Here is an 18,409-nt window from a genome sequence, read left to right on the forward strand (position 1 = left end):
TCAAGAGGAAGAAGGAGGCTTATGTAAAGATGAGACATGAAGGTTCAGTTAGGGTGCTCGAGAGTTACAAGTTAGCTCGGAAGGACCTAAAGAGAGCTAAGAAGAGCCAGAAGGGGACATGAGAAGTCTTTAGCAGGTAGGATCAAGGATAACCCTCAAGCTTTCCATAGATATGTCAGGAATAAACGAATGACTAGGGTAAGAGTAGGGCCAGTCAAGGACAGTAGCGGGAAGTTGTGCTTGGAGTCCGAGGAGATGGGAGAGGTGCTAAATGAATATTTTTCGTCAGTTTTCACACAGGAAAAAGACAATGTTGTCGAGGAGAATACTGAGATTCAGGCTACTAGACTAGAAGGGCTTGAGGTTCATAAGGAGCAGGTGTTAGCAATTCTGGAAAGTGTGAAAATAGATAAGTCCCCTGGGCCGGATGGGATTTATCCTAGGATTCTCTGGGAAGCTACGGAGGAAATTGCTGAGCCTTTGGCTTTGATCTTTAAGTCATCTTTGTCTACAGGAATAGTGCCAGAAGACTGGAGGATAGCAAATGTTGTCCCCATGTTCAAGAAGGGGAGTACAGACAACCCCGGTAACTATAGACCAGTGAGCCTTACTTCTGTTGTGGGCAAAATCTTGGAAAGATTTATAAGAGACAGGATGTATAATCATCTGGAAAGGAACAATTTGATTAGAGATAGTCAACACAGTTTTGTGAAGGGTAGTTCGTGCCTCACAAACCTTATTGAGTTCTTTGAGAAGGTGACCAAGCAGGTGGATGAGGGTAAAGCAGTTGATGTGGTGTATATTGATTTCAGTAAAGCGTTTGATAAGGTTCCCCACGGTAGGCTACTGCAGAAAATACAGAGGCATGGGATTCAGGGTGATTTAGCAGTTTGGATCAGAAATTGGCTAGCTGGAAGAAGACAAAGGGTGGTGGTTGATGGGAAATGTTCAGGCTGGAGTCCAGTTACTAGTGGTGTACCACAAGGATCTGTTTTGGGGCCACTGCTGTTTGTCATTTTTATAAATGACCTGGAGGAGGGCGTAGAAGGATGGGTGAGTAAATTTGCAGATGACACTAAAGTCGGTGGAGTTGTGGACAGTGCGGAAGGATGTTACAAGTTACAGAGGGACATCGATAAGCTGCAGCGCTGGGCTGAGACGTGGCAAACGGAGTTTAATGCAGAAAAGTATGAGGCGATTCATTTTGGAAGGAATAACAGGAAGACAGAGCTAATGGTAAGATTCTTGGCAGTGTAGATGAGCAGAGAGATCTCAGTGTCCATGTACATAGATCCCTGAAAGTTGCCACCCAGGTTGAGAGGGTTGTTAAGAAGGCGTACGGTGTGTTAGCTTTTATTGGTAGAGGGATTGAGTTTCGGAGCCATGAGGTCATGTTGCAGCTGTACAAAACTCTGGTGCAGCCGCATTTGGAGTATTGCGTGCAATTCTGGTCGCCGCATTATAGGAAGGATGTGGAAGCATTGGAAAGGGTGCAGAGGAGATTTACCAGAATGTTGCCTGGTATGGAGGGAAGATCTTATGAGGAAAGGCTGAGGGACTTGAGGCAGTTTTTGTTAAGAGACAAAAAAGGTTAAGAGGTGACTTAATTGTGGCATACAAGATGATCAGAGGATTGGTTAGGGTGGACAGTGAGAGCTTTTTTCCTCGGATGGTGATGTCTAGCACGAGGGGAATTAGCTTTAAATTGAGGGGAGATAGATATAAGACAGATGTCAGAGGTGGGTTCTTTACTCAGAAAGTAGTACGGGCGTGGAATGCCCTGCCTGCAACAGTAGTGGACTCGCCAACACTAAGGGCATTCAAATGGTCATTGGATAGACATAGACGATAAGGGAATAGTGTAGATGGGCTTTAGCGTGGTTTCACAGGTCGGCGCAACATCGAGGGCCGAAGGGCCTGAACTGCGCTGTAATGTTCTATGTTTTAAAGCACATGAATGTGACACATTTAGTAAGTGTACCCAGAAAGAAGAGCTTCAGTCAGAAAGCCATATTAAGATGTGCCTTGCGAGTGAGATGGTTGCACAGCAAAACATCGCACTCAGCTCAAAGCAATTTGGCGCCAAAATAGAGGACAACACCAGCGTCATTAGCGCGGAGAGCAAGTCATGAAGAAACGTGGTCTCAGTGCGGGCGGCCATTTTAAACAGCTGCCAGGAGCCGCAATCTTTTGTCCAAAGTGTGGCAATCAACATGGCCCACGGCAATGTCCAGCCTTTGGAAAAGTCTGTTCCAGGTGCGACCATGTAGGGCATTTTGCGAAAGTGTTTTGCACGTCCTACAATGGACCATAGAGATCAGTAAATGTGATTGATGAGGTACCTCCGGACAAACAGTTCTTCATCGGTCTCATTGCAAACAAGGACCAGAAGAGTCCGACCATAAAAGATGAAGACACAATTTCAAAAAACATGGAAAACAATGGGTGTTCCTAAATAACACGTTTTAATGTCAAGGTCGCATCATAATGAGGGCCAACCTCCTCTGTCAGTCTGCCTTGCACAAGCTGAACATGTAGCTGAAAGTCACTGATCGGCCAGGACTGCCGGTACATTACGGTACAAAAAAAGATGGAGAACTTTCGGTGAATGTGAATTTGAGCTCTCCATGCATGACATAACATACACGTCACTGTTTTAGATTGTGGACATGAAAATTTAGCCCATCTTGGGAACAGATGCATATGAATCCCTGAACTTAGTTGAGCGACTATGTCCCAGGAAATGGGTACAGATCCACACAAGATATCATAGTGTGCACATTTGATGAGGATTCAGAAGAAATCCAGCCGGAGGACAAATCAAACAAAGAGACGGAAGGACCAGCGAGCATTCTGCAATCCTGGTCAACAGTCTTAAAGAACGTGCATGTGCTCAGTGGCATGACACAGGAGCATGACGAGCCCGTATTAAAGCATCCACAAGATGTGAATGTTAAATGTTCAGAGCATGAGAAGCCAAGGAGCTTAAGTTCGAGCCCAATGACTATTTCACAAACGAGGTGATCACGAACATATACCAGATGGATTAGCGGTCTGACAAGATTGAATCTTCATTCTTTGATGAACCAGAAATCATGCTGTAAGATCGACTGGAGGGAGGGCAAAAATGTCAGGTTGAAAACAATTAAAACTAAGCCGAAGCACAAAGGTTTGAAGCACTCGCAGAACAGTTACGAAACTGTACCAAATGAATCATTCATTAATTACTTCAGTCCTCCTGAAGTTCCACAGCGTGTTAGGTTAAGCAAAAGTTCGGCAGCAAAGCTCGATGCTGACTTTGAACTTGGCTGCCTCCTGTGCGAACACACAATTCCAGGTGCAATGCTGTATTTTACAGGAGAAATCATTGCATACGATGCTGAATCCAACGATGAGTACTATGAAGATATCTCGAAGATGATGCGGAAAGTAATGGCGTGGAAGGTGAGCCAGATGAAAACCAATATAAGATGCTCGTAAATCTCTTTCGCAGGAGCAAGGACGGGCTTAATGAAGAGGCCCAATAAGTACTACTCCAGCGGTTTGGAAGGAATGATGAGGTGGTCACGGGGGACGCCCAGACGGCACTGGACACTGAGAAGGGGAGCTCCGAGATGGCGAACTCCAAAATAAAAACTGAGATTGCAGTGGCTGATATCTCCAAGGACCAGCTACTGAACAACCTAGAAACAGACAACTTTGTGCCAATCTTAGAGAAGCTTGCTCCAGAGGAATTTGGTGAATCATTGCAGGCCTCTGAAATGGTTCTGGTAGTGGACTCCCTGATCCTCGAGGATACTGAGGATGAGTGGGAAAACATTGATGATGAATATGATAGCATTGATATTGATGAAGATGAGTGAGAGAAACTGATGACTATCTCATTGTGTAGCTCGAAGGATCACACACATCTACTCGAGCAAGACCAACGCCTGTATCGTTACGACCAGAGTGTCTGTATCGTTATTTCCAGTGATAAGGAGCCATTGAGCGCTGCTCTAGCGAGCCAAGGAGCAGCACCTTTTGTCATAGATCTCACCTCCACCCAGGCACCAGAAAGCAAGACCTCCAACATCCAGTTGCAGAATTGGGCATGGTCACACAACCCAATGATGACTCGTCGGCACCTCAGGCTCCACCTGAGCATCCAAATACGTCTTGGCACAGGGTGCAGACCAGCACCGAACCAGGGGCTGCCAAGCCCAAACATAAAAAGAAAAGAATTTGCAAACTAATTGTTAAAACAAGAAGGAAGAGGAGAAGGCTGGGAGAGCTAACTTATCCCACTGACAAAAGTAAGAGAGAAGAAGGTGGGGTCATGATTGACAAGCCAGAGACAGAAAACATGCTGCGAAGCAGAAAACAGCGTCCTGGCAAGAAACAAAAAAGCTGGTGACGCACGAATGGCAATCATGGATGCAAGCCTTCCAAAGGCACAGAGTAAAGAGGATACAAAACAAGAGACCGGCACATAAACCAGTCTTCGAAAAGGCTAGCAACAGCCCAAGTGATCACAGGGGTGATCCCGTGAGGGAGGCACAATGACCTGTGCAAAAGGGATGGACACTGACCAATCATGTTTATGGTCACCCTAGTTAAATCTGTTCATATTGTTTGAACATAGCACACATGTATAAAATTAAAATAGTAATCATGTTTGTAAACAAACATTAATATTTCTGCCTGCAAACAATATTGTAGATAGTTGGTGTTGCGACTTCCAACCAGCAGGTGGTGGTGCAGATCCACCATGCGATCTCGAGACCGTGGTCATGTGGCAAGGTACTCCGATATAAGCCAGGGCAGATACAGTGATCCTGAGGTTATAAAATGTACACGAGGACAATCGATCAGAGGAGTAATTCCAGGGGAGTATAACTTGCTTTGTATTTGATGGTTACCTTATCATATGTGTATTAATAAAGATCCTGGTTTGGACAAGTCACAAGCAGTTCTGTGGATTCCTTGCTAGGTATCAAACACCAAACACAACAGCTCAGTGACAAGTAAAACAGCTCAATGACAAGTAAAACAGCTCAGTGACAAGTAAAACAAAAGAAAAATTTAGTGAACCATGAAAAGGGAACTTTCCACAGCTTTTCTTTTTCATCCCACAACCAAAACACATTAAATTAAAAGGGACACTGAAAGTTAACTGGCTGCAAGACATGATTCACTATGATTGATCTTTGCATTGTTCAAGTTTCTGACAATAATAATAATCTTTATCAGTGTCACAAGTAGGCTTACATTAACACTGCAATGAAGTTACTGTGAAAAACCCCTAGTCGCCACATTCCGGCACCTGTTCCGGTACACAGGGAGAATTCAGAATGTCCAATTCCAATTCACCTAAAAGCACGTCTTTCGGGACTTGTGGGAGGAAACGGGAGCACCCGGCAGAAACCCACGCAGACACGGAGAACATGCAGACTCTGCACAGACAATGACCCAAGCCGGGAATCGAACCTGAGACCCTGGTGCTGTGAAGCAACAGTGCTAACCACTGTGTTACCGTGATGCCCATAATATAGGACAATCGCAGTAGCTGAAAAGATAGTCACCAGTCTGGTTTGTAATAAATCTTTTTGAGCAGAATTATTCAACAAGTTTCATCTTAATAATAAAATATTGTACTTACATTAGAAAGACTTCTATCACCAGCCTAGAACAAGATAAAAATATATTACACAGTCTGCAACCTTTAGTCGGGTGAATTAGAAATTAAAATTTATTACATTTTATCACTATATCATCATAGTTAGCCGTCCAAATAAATATACAATAACATTCATAAGTTTCAAGATAACACTTAATAATTATTTACAGCATCAGATTCAGTTTATCAGTACACAGCATACATTCATTAAGAACTGCCAGATAACCAAAGTGCATTTACAGATCTTACCAGCAAAGTTGGCGTTACAAAGGTGAGGCAGGGGTTCTCCATTCCACCATAAGGAAATGATGGAGGAAGTATAAGGAGATCATACTGTCCCCACACATATGGGCCCATTAGATCTTCAGCTTTCTTCAGCATGGTTTCAGTCTGTCAGCACAAATAATATATTAGTATTTAGGATATTCGGAAAGTGTCACAAGAAGGCATTCCATTATATCAGTTACAAATGTTGCGTCTTTCTCTTCAACAATTTCAGCCTATGAGCAACTGCGAACACTTGTCACTTTGTCAAGGCAGACAGCATATTTTGTATTTAAATTGATAATTTAACAAAGAGGTTTTATTTGTTCACAGGATGTGGGTGTCCATGGCTGGACCAGTATTTATTGCTCATTCCAAATTGCCCATGAGAAGATAGGCACTTTCTTGAACCGCAGTAGTCTATGTGGTGTAGGTACACCCACAGTGCTGTTTGAGAGGCCTTTCCAGGATTTTGGCCCAGCAATATAGTTCCAAGGCAATATAGAATCATAGAATTTACAGTACAGAAGGAGGGCATTCGGCCCATCAAGTCTGCACTGGCTCTTGGAAAGAGCACCCTACCCAGGCCCACATCTCCACCCTATCCCCATAACCCAGTAACCCCATCCAACACTAAGGGCAATTTTGGACACTAAGGGCAATTTATCATGGCCAATCCACCTAACCTGCACATCTTTGGACTGTGGGAGGAAACCGGAGCACCCGGAGGAAACCCACGCGCACACGGGGAGAACGTGCAGACGCTGCACAGAATAATAGCTTGTCACAAGTAGGCTTCAATGAAGTTACTGTGAAAAGCCCCTAGTCGCCACATTCCGGCGCCTGTTCGAGGAGGCCGATACGGGAATTAAACCCGCACTGCTGGCCTTGTTCTGCATTACAAGCCAGCGGTTTAGCCCACTGTGGTGAGTGGTTTGCAGGGGAACTTGTTCCTATGTATCTGCATTTGTCCTTAGAATTAGTAGAGGCTGTAGGTTTAGAAGGTGCTGTCGAAGGATTCTTGGTACAGTATTGAAGATGGTACACACTTCTGCCACAATGCATCAGTGGTAGATGGGGTGACTGATTATTATGGTAAGAAGTCTTACAACACCAAGTTAAAGTCCAACAGGTTTGTTGCGAATCACTAGCTTTCGGAGCACTGCTCTTTCCTCAGGTCTGAGGAAGGAGCAGTGCTCCGAATCTAGTGATTCGAAACAAACCTGTTGGACTTTAACCTGGTGTTCTGAGACGTTTTACTGTGCCCACCCCAGTCCAATGCCGGCATCTCCACATCATGATTATTACGGTGGATGGGGTGTCAATCAAATAGGCTTCTGGATGGTGTTGAACTTCTTGTGTTCCTGGAGCTGCACTCACCCAGGCAAGTGGAGAATATTCTATCACACGCCTGACTTGTGCCAGTGGACAGGCGAGTCAGCCACAGAATTCCCAGCCTCCGACCTGTAGCCACAGTATTTATATGGCTGGTCCAGTTTAGTTTCTGGTCAATGGCAACCAGCGACGATAATACCACTGAACATCAAGGGGAGATGGTTAGATTCTACCTTGTTGGAGATGGTTGTCCGGCACTATTGTGGTGTTAATATCAGTTACCACTTATCAACCCAAGCCTGCATGTTGCTCAGGTCTTGCTGCGAATGGACATGCACTGCTTCAGTATAAGTTGCGAGTGGTGCTGACCATTTTATGTGCAATCGTCTGCAAACATCCCCATTTCTGACTTTATGATGGAGGGAAAGTCATTTTTTAAATTTAAAAAAATAAATAAAAAGAGTACCCAATTATTTATTTATTTTCCAATGAAGGGGCAATTTAGCGTGGTCAATCACCTACCCTGCACACCTTTTGGGTTGTGGGGGTGAAACCCACGCAGACACGGGGTGAATGTGCAAACTCCACATGGACAGTGACCCAGGGCCGGGATTCGAACCCGGGTCCTCAAGCGCCGTAGGCAGCAGTGCTAACCATTGTGCCACTGTGCTGCCCTGGAGGGAACGTCATTGATGAAGCAGCTGAGGATTGTTAAGACTTAGGACACTAAAGGACCTGGGTCCTTCCTACAATTGTATCCAGGCCCCTCAATTACATCTCCCCTCAAACCCCTATGTCCCAAAGAACACAATTCAAACCAATCCAACGCTCCCTCATATCCAAAATTCCAGACAAAATCCACATAAACTTGCTCCATATCCTCTCTCGGGCAAATTCATTCTTCAGGTAATGTGGTGATCAGAATTGCATGCAGGACTTTAGTTGTGGCATAAATAGTATTTTATAAATTTCTAGCATAACATCCTTGCTCTTGTTCTCTAGGCCTTGCCAATAAAAAGTATTTAGTATGCCTTTTTGGTCACCTTATCTACCCGTCCTGCTATCTTCATCGTAGGATTCTGTGGTGTAAAGGAACAGGGGGACTCGAGGTTCAATTTTGGATCCAACTAGTTACTTACCCTTAGATCTCATGAGCTTTTGGGCGGGATTCTCCCATTTGGCGGCAGAGTGTCCACGCCGTCGGAAACGCCATCGCGTTTCACGATGGCATGAATGGGCCGCTGGGAGTACCGATGCTGGAGCGGTTCACGCCGCTCCAGCCTCCCATCCCAGCGTGAACTGTGCGCCGCGCCAACCCGCTGATGCGCGGTGGCCTCCCTCAGCATGCCGGCCCAGGCGCAACATGGCACGGGAGTTCAGGAGCCGCCGCGTAAGAAAATAGGCCCGGGGAGCGAGAGGCCGGCCCCCCATGCCCCCCCCCCCCCCCCCCCCAAACAGGGCGCCCCCCCGACCATGCGCGCAGAGTTCCCACCGGCTGCGACCAGGTGTGGACGACGGCGGCGGGGCTCTGCCTTTTTAGAGCTGCCGCTCGACCCATCCGGGCCGGAGAATCGGTGGCCCGCGACCGACGCTGCGCCAAACGCGCCGGCGCTCCGCGGAGAATAGTGTGCCACCGTTGGGGCAGCGTAGCGCGGGGATTCTCCGGCCCAGCAACGGGGCTGGGAGAATCCCGCCCAATATCTTTCTACCAGTCTATGTGGGGCCTTGTCAAAAACCGTGCCAAAATCCATGTAGACCACCTCAAAAATGCTGCCCTCCCTGTTGATCTTGATCAGGTTAGTCAGATCTTATCTATCCTTAACAAATCCGAGATGACAGTCCTTGATTAGTCCATGACAATTTGTACTGTCTCAGAATTTATTTCCAATAATCTCGCCACCACTGGGGTTAGTGGTGTGTTAATACTCTGTCCATTTGCTCTTTTTTAAACAATGGTACAATGCTAGCAGTCCCCAAACAGAGAGCCAGGGAGGGCTGGAGAATGGCGGTCAGAGGTCCCTCTAATTCTTTCCTTAGTAGCCTGGGATACATTTCATCTGGGCCTGGTGATTTATCCATTTTCAAGGATTAAATTTCCTCCCTGATTCGGTTTATCCTCAATTACATTCTACATGCTTCCTCCTTTTCCTTTGTGAAAATGGATAAAAGGTATTCATTAAGAATTACGCCCAGCCCTTTCACCTCCGCACATACCTTTTTGCTATCTAATTGGCCCTACTCCTTCCTTTGTTATTCTCTAGTTTTTATGTATTATACATTTCTTTGGGTTTTCCTTGATTTTACTTGCCAATGCTTTTCATGCTAACTCGTTGTTTTCCTGATTTCCCTATAATTTCACGCTTACATTTTCTATTCTGCTTTCTGCAGTATTGTTGCAGAGCTTTGACACCTTGTATAAGTTTTCCTTTTTTGCCCTATCCTGTTCTGTACTCAACACCTGGATGGGGTGGGGTAATTTTTCTTTGTGTGAACAGATTTAATTTGAAACCTCTTTTGCACCCCCTTGAATACCGCCCTGTTGACACCATTTAGGCCTCATTTGGCGCTGCTTCTATGATAACATCACTGCTCACAGCTTCGATCTTCCCAACGTTTAGCTGAAATTGCAGTTCATCCTATAGTAAATGGGGATGCAGTGACAATGTATGGTGCTCTGGGAACCCAACTTTGAAACCTACCATGGCAGATTTGAATGAAATAAAAATCTAGAACTAAAAGTCTAATGATAACCTGAAACCATAAAACCCAATCTTGTTTACTAATGTCCTTTAAGGGAAGAAAATGGCCGTGAATGACTCCAGATCCACAGCAATGTGGTTGACCATTCAGTGCCCTCTGAAAATGGCCTAGCAGGACAATTAGGGATGGGTAATAAATGCTGGCTGGGCCAGCAATGCTCACATCCCATAAATGGATAAATATATTTTCAAGCAATTCAATTTAAAAAAGGGCAGTGAAGGCGATGTTATTGAGGGGTTGCATGCAGGGAATGGAGGACTCTAAGGTACTGGGGGTGAGGAACTAAAGCCATTGGTGGGGATACACTAATAGATAGTAGATACGGATAGTTCCAATGAGTTGGACATTAGAGCTGTGTTGGAGTAGGATAGTGTGGACCATTCCAAAGTTAGAGATATAGAGAAGGAATACAACTGCACTCCAGTACACATTTAAAAGCACTTGAAACAAACCTCTTCAAATTCATATGCAGCAGCATCCACCATCTCTCTCTCTGACCAGACCCTACATCTTGGGCCAATTACTCTGCAAAGTAAATTCACTTTATATAATAAGTAACATTTTTTTTTTAAGTATAGGACAAGCATCTAGTTTGAGATTCTGTAAATGAGCATTAAAGTTTAGCAACTGCATAAAAAATACATTTAAAATTAATTTACAGGATGTAGCCGTCACTAACAAGGTCAGCATTTACTGCTCATTCCCAATTGCTCGCGAGGTTGTGGTGAGCTGCCTTCTGGAACCATTGCATTCAGTGTGGTGTAGGCACACCCACAGTGCAGTCAGGAAGGGAGTTCCAGGATTTTGACACAAGCGCATCGCGCTCATCACTACCAAGACGATGAGGCAGAACTCAGCAATAGAACAATCCAACCTCTCACCTACAGCTACATGGACAATGTATGGGGAAGAACATATGTAATCTGAGTACAAGACATAGATTATCGCTCGAGCTTATAACATTATCAAAGTGGGTCTCTTCCTGTTGGTTAATTCAACCAGAGTTTTCCACCCTACAGGCTCTGTGTACCAGGAAGGTCATATGTGACAATATCCATTCATCCTTCATGATCCCCTCAGAAAAGTAATTTTGAAAACTTAAAAAAAAAAACTAATTCTAAGTTATTATGTATACAAAGACAGATCAACTCACTTAATGGAGTCTACGGAGTAGTGAAGGAAAAAAGATCAGAACCAAGAAGATACAATCAAAGGAGCTGAAGACCTTTTCTCGGTGGAGGAATGAAGATAGGCTGGATGACCCTCATTGATCACAAACGTCTCATTCTTATGTTCCATATTGCTAATGTCAGAGCAATTCATTGCACTTTAACTTACAATCACCTATATCAAGGAATATATCTGCAATACACACCAGTAGAAATCAAGTTCTCTCATTGGGTAATGCAAAACAGTGGTTAGAGCACACTTCCACTCTTTTGAGAATGATCAGTACAATTTCCTTTAACTTTTCTGTAATTTACTGTCATCCTTCCAAGTGATTTCCTTGTAATGCAACAGTTTAGGAAATAATTCATGAAATCAAAGATTGAACTAGCCCTGTAGTTCAGCTAATGCATTCTGAGCAAGCAAAGTCAAGGTCAAGTACAGAAATGTTGATTTGAGACTGCAACTGACTGCTGAAAAAGAAAAATAGTTACAGAACATCATTTTTTGGAGTTACTTTAGAAAGCTAATGACATTGCTGAACTTTACAGTCTACGCATTCAAGAACTTACCAGGGAAAGCCCACACTCGGACCAACGTATTCAAATTGTGGTTCTTGGGAAGTTAAAAAGCCATACAACTTGGGCAGAAATGGCAGAAAGATGCCATCGTGATGTAGTCAAACATTTTACATTTCCTATTTACCCATACTTTCAGAGAAAATTAGGTTTGGCATATAAATCACCATGTTTAAGTATGGCAACCATTTCAATAACATACCTGCTCTCCAAAGATCCAACAACCAGTGCAATTAGGTAGCATGGCATAGGCACCTAGAGAGCAAAATATGATTCAATTTTGGGAGACAATGCATTTTGTATCTATTTCATAAATTAATAGCCTATTCCAAGCCCTAGCCATAACAAAGTGATAGTTGTAAAACGTGACATAAAAGCTAATATTTACCTTCATGTTACAGTTCTGGGGCGAAATTCTCCGGAAACGGCGCGATGTCTGTCGACCGGCGCCCAAAACGGCGCCAATCAGACGGGCATCGCGCCGCCCCAAAGGTGGGGAATGCTCCGCATCTTTGGGGGCAGAGCCCCAACATTGAGGGGCTAGGCCGACGCCGGAGGAATTTCCGCCCCGCCAGCTGGCGGAAACGGCCTTTGTTGCCCCGCCAGCTGGCGCGGAAATTACATCTCCGGGCGGCGCATGCGCGGGAGCGTTAGCGGCCGCTGACAGTTTCCCGCGCATGCGCAGTGGAGGGAGTCTCTTCCACCTCAGCCATGGTGGAGACCGTGGCGGAGACGGAAGGGAAAGAGTGCCCCCACGGCACAGGCCCGCCCGCGGATCGGTGGGCCCCGATCGTGGGCCAGGCCACCGTGGGGGCACCCCCCCCGGGTTCAGATCGCCCCCCCCAGGGCCCCGGAGCCCGCCCACGCCGCCTTGTCCCACCAGTAAGGTAGGCGATTTAATTTACGCCGGCGGGACAGGCAATTTATCGGCAGGACTTCGGCCCATCCGGGCCGGAGAATCGAGTGGGGGGGCCTGCCAACCGGCGCAGCGCGATTCCCGCCCCCACCAAATATCCTGTGCCGGAGACTTCGGCAACCGGTGGGGGCGGGATTCACGCCAGCCCCCGTCGATTCTCCAACCCGGCGGGGGGTCGGAGAATATCGCCCCTGTTTTCCTTAAATAAGGGGCACGTCTGTGGCAATGTTACTGGAAGCAGTAACATTGCTACTTGTAACTTTAAATCAAATAATTGTTCTGGACAAATTCACAAATCTGCGACAATCAAAACAGCATTTTGCACGGAGTGGTTCACTAATATAAAGAGAAGCCAGTCAGGAATATTGATCATTTGTTCCATCAACTTTCCCATCAGAGTATGAGACTAGATTTTGACCAATCCCAGAGTTTTTACATCTATAGCTCTGCGACAACTTATTCCAAACATTTATGAGGAATTTCCCTCAGATTGTCTTTCTTTAAAGTCACCTTTCAATATTTTCCTCCCGTCTTGCTGTTCTGGATTACTGTGAACTAGGGGCCTAGAAATTAGTCTAGGTCCCAGACATGGCTATCAACTCTTGCCTTAATCAAGAGGCCCAAAGATCATTTTGTACTGAGGCTTCATCAAAATACTCAGCACAGTACTCAAGTGCAATCTGACCAGTGCACTGTAAAGCTTTACCATTACTTCTATAGTTCTCGCTAGGTATCCTTGTTATCTTTTTAAATTGACTAACCACATTACCCGGACATCTGAGCTTTGTGGAAATACTTTACATTGTTCACTGTTAAATTGAATTTGCTATCTGTATTTTTAACTTCATTAAATATCAAAACCATTAGCCAAATCTGGTTACGTTTTCAATTTCCATTCCTCCCGTTACTTTATAAGATGCATGCCCAACACATGGAGAAAATCAAGTAGGGAGTGAATTTAAAAATTACAGATTATTACACTGTCCATTTTCTTTACATAACCATAGCATTCAATTGAAAGGAAGAAAAGATCAAGATGGCAAAGCAACAAAACTAGGAATGTTTTTGGATAATAATAATAATCGCTCATTGTCACAAGCAGGCTTCAATGACGTTACTGTGAAAAGCCCCTAGTCGCCACATTCCGGCGCTTGTTCAGGGAGGCCGGTACGGGAATTGAACCTGCGCTGCTGGCCTTGTTCTGCATTACAAGCCAGCTGTTTAGCCCACTGTGCAAAACCAGCCCCTGATTTTCCTAATTTCATACCGGCCACCACAGCCATTCCTCCCACTTGAAATGTTTTCTAATTAGATTGTTTACTCCCTCCTGCACAACACTCCCTTTACATTGACCAAGCATATTCAATAGAAGGAAGCAGCAGCCAGTCTGATTCCTAAACATTATCTTCAAACTAATAGCTACTTATTTCAATACACACACCAATTTACCTTAGCATAGGGGACCAATTAAACCCTTGACAATTGAAAAACTTTCACCAAACTAAACTATTAAGATAAAACATTTTGAAGCTTCCGGTGGGGTGGGCGAGCAGGGCGGCCGCAAAAAAAAGAGCTCCTGCCGGTGGCAGCGATTCACGGCGATTTCGGGGAAATCCCCGAGACCCCACGCACTCCCCGACTATCGTCGGCCTTTGGGGCCGCCACGAGCAGCCAGCGGGGCCGGTTTAAAAGCCGGCGAAGAAGCCCACGCGCGGGTGTCGGGCGGCGGGGGCTGAGGTGCCGGGCCCGGCAGGTCAGAGCAGCGGGGGCGGAGCTACGGAGAGGCCGTGGCGGCAGGCCCAAGCGCCATGTAGGGAGGGTGCTCCACGTCGGATGGCTCCCACCTAGGAAGAAGAAGGTTGAAGCCTGGTCCCAGGTGAATGTAGAGGAGAAAGAAAGAAGATTTATGGAAGTTTGGTAAAAGTTTTTTTTTCTCAAAAAAGAAGAATGTCAGATTGATGAAGGGCAGGAGGGTGAAGGGGGAGAGAGGAGAAAGGAAAGAAGATAAAAAACAATAAGCCGCTAAAAGATGCGAAAAGCGTCAAAGAAAGGAGGAAACGCGGGTTCGCCGCCGAAGGAGAAGACGAGCAAAAGCAAAAGTGTTGACAGGATGGCGGAAGCCGAACTGCAAGGCGGGACCGCACTACTTACGGTGGAGAAGATGACAGAGGTGATGGTGGTGGAGCTGGAAAAACGTTTGGTGAGGCACATGGAGATCCTGAGGAAAGGGATGGTGGTCGTGGTGAGGTCATTGTTGGAGGAGGCAATCGGCCCGATCAGGGTGGAGGTGGCAAAGGCATTGGCCGAGGTGAGAGAGCAGGGCGAGAAGATGAAGGAGGTGGAGGAGGCCGTGAAACGACACAGCGACCAGGTCACCTCGATGGGGGACGAGCTGCGGAGGGTGGAGGAGGTTAAAAGAGGGCTCCGAGCAAAGCTGGAAGACTTGGAAAACCGCTCAAGGCGGCACAATTTGAGAATTGTGGGCTTGCCCGAAGGGACAGAGAGCCCAAGGCCAACGCAATACCTCGCTAAGAAGTTGGCGGAGCTGATGGGGGAGGGTGAGAACCCCACCCTGTACGAGCTAGACCGAGCTCATCGGTCATCAAGGCCGAAGCCCAAAGTGAACAAGCCGCCAAGGGCAATAATTATCTGCTTCCATAAGTTTTGCATGAAGGAGAAAGTATTAAGCTGGGTGAAGCAGAAGCGTGAGGTGCTGTGGGATGGTACTGCGGTTCGGATCTACCAGGACTGGACGGTGGAGTTGGCAAAAAGACGAGCGGCGTTTGGGCGAGTGAAGGCGGCTTTGTACAAGGGGGTGCGATTTGGTGTGGTGTACCCGGCGAAGTTGAGAGTAACATATAAAGCCAAAGACTTTTATTTTGAGACAGCGGAGGCGGCTGAGGCGTTCGTGAGGGCAGAAGGCTTGGGACAGACGTGAAGAGCGGAACTGGAAGAAAGACTGTGGACTGTGTTTGAGCGGCTGGAAAATGTACAAATGTTGCAACTTTCTTTTTACTGATTTGTACTGAAATTTGAAATTTACTTCTCTTTGCATTGTTACAGAGTTCAAGTTAATGGCGTTCTGTGTTGCGACGGTTAAATGTTATGTTAGTGAATTGTAGGGGTTGGATTGTTGGGCTTGTTTTGGTGTTTCTTTCTCTGGGACTGGGCGGAAGGGGGCGAGAGGTATTGGCGGGGGGGGAGCCACCCGCGCTAGCTAACTAGAGTCAGTTAGTGAACGGGGGTGAGGTGAGAGGAGGACTGTGGACATTGGAGCCTGGATAGCAGGCTTCAGTGGGCCTACGAGGCGAGCAAAAGTGGGTGGAGGGAGGGATGTTGGGGGATGTTTTTGTAGGGGGGTTCTTGGGAGGGGGGGGGGGGGGGGGTGAAGGGGTTCAATGTTAACAATGGACAGGGGCGGGTCAGGCTTATGGGGCAGGGCCCGGTGGTATGGTGATGGTGGATAAGAAAGGTTGGGGGGGGGGGGGGGGGGGGGGGGTGAGACACCCCCAGTAAGGATAATCACGTGGAACGTGAGAGGGCTAGGAGGTCCGGTCAAGAGGTCAAGGGTGCTTGCACATCTTAAAAGTTTGAAAGCCGATGTAGCAATGCTGCAGGAGACTCACTTGAGGGTGAAGGACCAGGTGAGACTTAAAAAGGGCTGGGTTAGCCAAGTGTTTCACTCCGGATTTGATGGAAGGGCTCAAGGGGTAGCGGTGGTCAGCAAAAGGGTACGCTTCCAGTTGGAGAAGGTGGTGGCAGATCAGGGGGGTAGGTATGTGATTGTGGCAGGGGTGCTGGAGGGGATATTAGTGCCGCTGTTAAGTGCATACGGTCCCAATTGGGACGATGTGGGATTCGCGAGGAAGGTGGTTGGGGCTATTCCCGACTTAGACACGCATGAGCTGATTGTGGGGGGGGGGGGGACTGGAACCTGGTGCAGGAGCCAAGGTTGGACAGATCACGGCCGCGCTCGCTGGTCCCATCAGGGGGGGCGAAGGCGCTGGCTGGGCTAATGGTGGAAATGGGAGGGGTGGACCCTTGGAGGTTCCTGCACCCAAGGGAACGGGAGTATTCATTTTTCTCAGCGGTCCATAAGGTATACTCGCGGATCAACTTTTTTGTGGTGGGGAAGGCAGAAGTCAAGGGGTCGGAATACTCTGCAATTGCAGTGTCAGGTCACGCTCCACATTGGGTGGATATGGTGCTAGAGAAGGAGGCAGCGCAGAGACCGGGGTGGAAACTGGATGTGGGGCTTTTGGGGAACCAAGTATTCTGTGAGAAAATTGAAAAGGTAATTAAGGAATACGTAGGCTTCAATTGTACGGGTGAGGTGTCGAAGGCAGTCGTCTGGGAGGCTCTAAAGGCGGTGGTGAGAGGTGAGGTAATTTAGTTTAAGGCTAGGGTGGATAAGGAGGAGAGGTTGGAGCGGCAGAGGGTAATAGATGAGATGTTGGAGGTAGATAGGAGGTATGCAGAGGATGGGGACCCGGCGAAGCTGGAAAAGAGGAAGGAACTACAGGCGAGCTTCGACCGACTGTCCACCAGGAAGGCGGTGCGCCAACTGAGACGAGCAAGGGGTGCAGTTTATGAACATGGAGATAAGGCATATGTTAGCAGGTCAGCTCCGGAGGGAGGCAGCGGCAAGGGAAATTCTTCAGGTGAAGGATAGGGCAGGGAAGTTGGTGGTGGCCCCAGTGCTGATTAACAAGGTTTTTGAGGAGTTTTATGAGAGGTTGTACAAGTCAGAGCCACTCGGAGGAGACCGTGAGATGCAGGAATTTCTCGATGGGTTGGAGTACCCGAGGCTAGGGGAGGGGGACAGGGCTACATTAGAAGGAGCAATAGTGGAGCAGGAGATAAAGGATGCGATTGGGAGGATGCAGTCGGGGAAGGTGGCAGGGCCGGATGGGTTTCCGGTGGAATATTATAAAAAATTTAAGGATAGGTTGGCACCCCTGATGGTGGGGATATTTGAGGAGGCGATAGGGAAGGGGATGTTGCCGCAAACCTTGGGGCAGGCATCGATTTCCCTGTTACTAAAAAAAGATAAGGATCCGACGGAGTGTGGGTCGTATAGGCCCATATCACTTCTGAATGTGGACGCAAAAGTATTGGCGAAGGTACTGGCGGGTAGGCTGGAGGAGTGCCTTCTGAAGGTAATAGGGGAGGATCAGACGGGGTTCGTGAAAGGGAGGCAGCTGTTTTCGAACGTTAGGAGGGTTTTGAACGTTGTTATGGCACCGGCGGAAAGAAAGGAAACAGAGGTAGTTGTGGCATTGGACGCTGAGAAGGCGTTTAATCGGGTAGAATGGGGGCACCTGATGGCAGTGCTGGAGCGGTTTGGGATTGGACCAAGGTTTGTGAACTGGGTAAAGCTATTATATAAGGAACCGAAGGCGAGTGTCCGCACAAACAATATCAGTTCGAGATATTTCTCTCTCCACCGTGGGACGAGACAGGGATGTCCTATGTCCCCCCTGCTGTTTGCACTTGCGATTGAGCCGTCGGCCATCGCATTGAGAAGTTCGGGAGCATTGAAAGGAATAGTTGGGGGTGGGGGGTGGGATGAGCATAGGGTGTCCTTATATGCCGACGACTGCTGTATGTGTCGGAGCCGAGCGCGTCGATAGGAGGAATATTGGAGCTAGTGCGGGTATTTGGGTCTTTCTCGGGGTACAAGTTGAACCTGGACAAGAGTGAGTACATAGAACATAGAACGATACAGCG

General features: G+C 47.0%; 1 protein-coding gene across 1 annotated transcript in view; it reads right to left on the reverse strand.

Annotated features, from left to right (window-relative positions):
* The window catches only part of lta4h (leukotriene A4 hydrolase), a 98,458-nt gene that overhangs the window by 64,919 nt on the left and 15,130 nt on the right, over positions 1 to 18,409 (reverse strand). The window contains exons 6-9 of the mRNA XM_072471931.1: positions 11,966 to 12,018; positions 10,471 to 10,543; positions 5,909 to 6,049; positions 5,642 to 5,665 (exon numbers count right to left, since the gene is read on the reverse strand). Of these exons, the coding sequence (XP_072328032.1) occupies positions 5,642 to 5,665; positions 5,909 to 6,049; positions 10,471 to 10,543; positions 11,966 to 12,018 (291 nt within the window). The remainder of the gene's footprint in view (positions 1 to 5,641; positions 5,666 to 5,908; positions 6,050 to 10,470; positions 10,544 to 11,965; positions 12,019 to 18,409) is intronic.

The sequence above is a fragment of the Scyliorhinus torazame genome, chromosome 13, assembly GCF_047496885.1.
Source record: "Scyliorhinus torazame isolate Kashiwa2021f chromosome 13, sScyTor2.1, whole genome shotgun sequence".
Classification (NCBI taxonomy): Eukaryota; Metazoa; Chordata; class Chondrichthyes; order Carcharhiniformes; family Scyliorhinidae; genus Scyliorhinus; species Scyliorhinus torazame.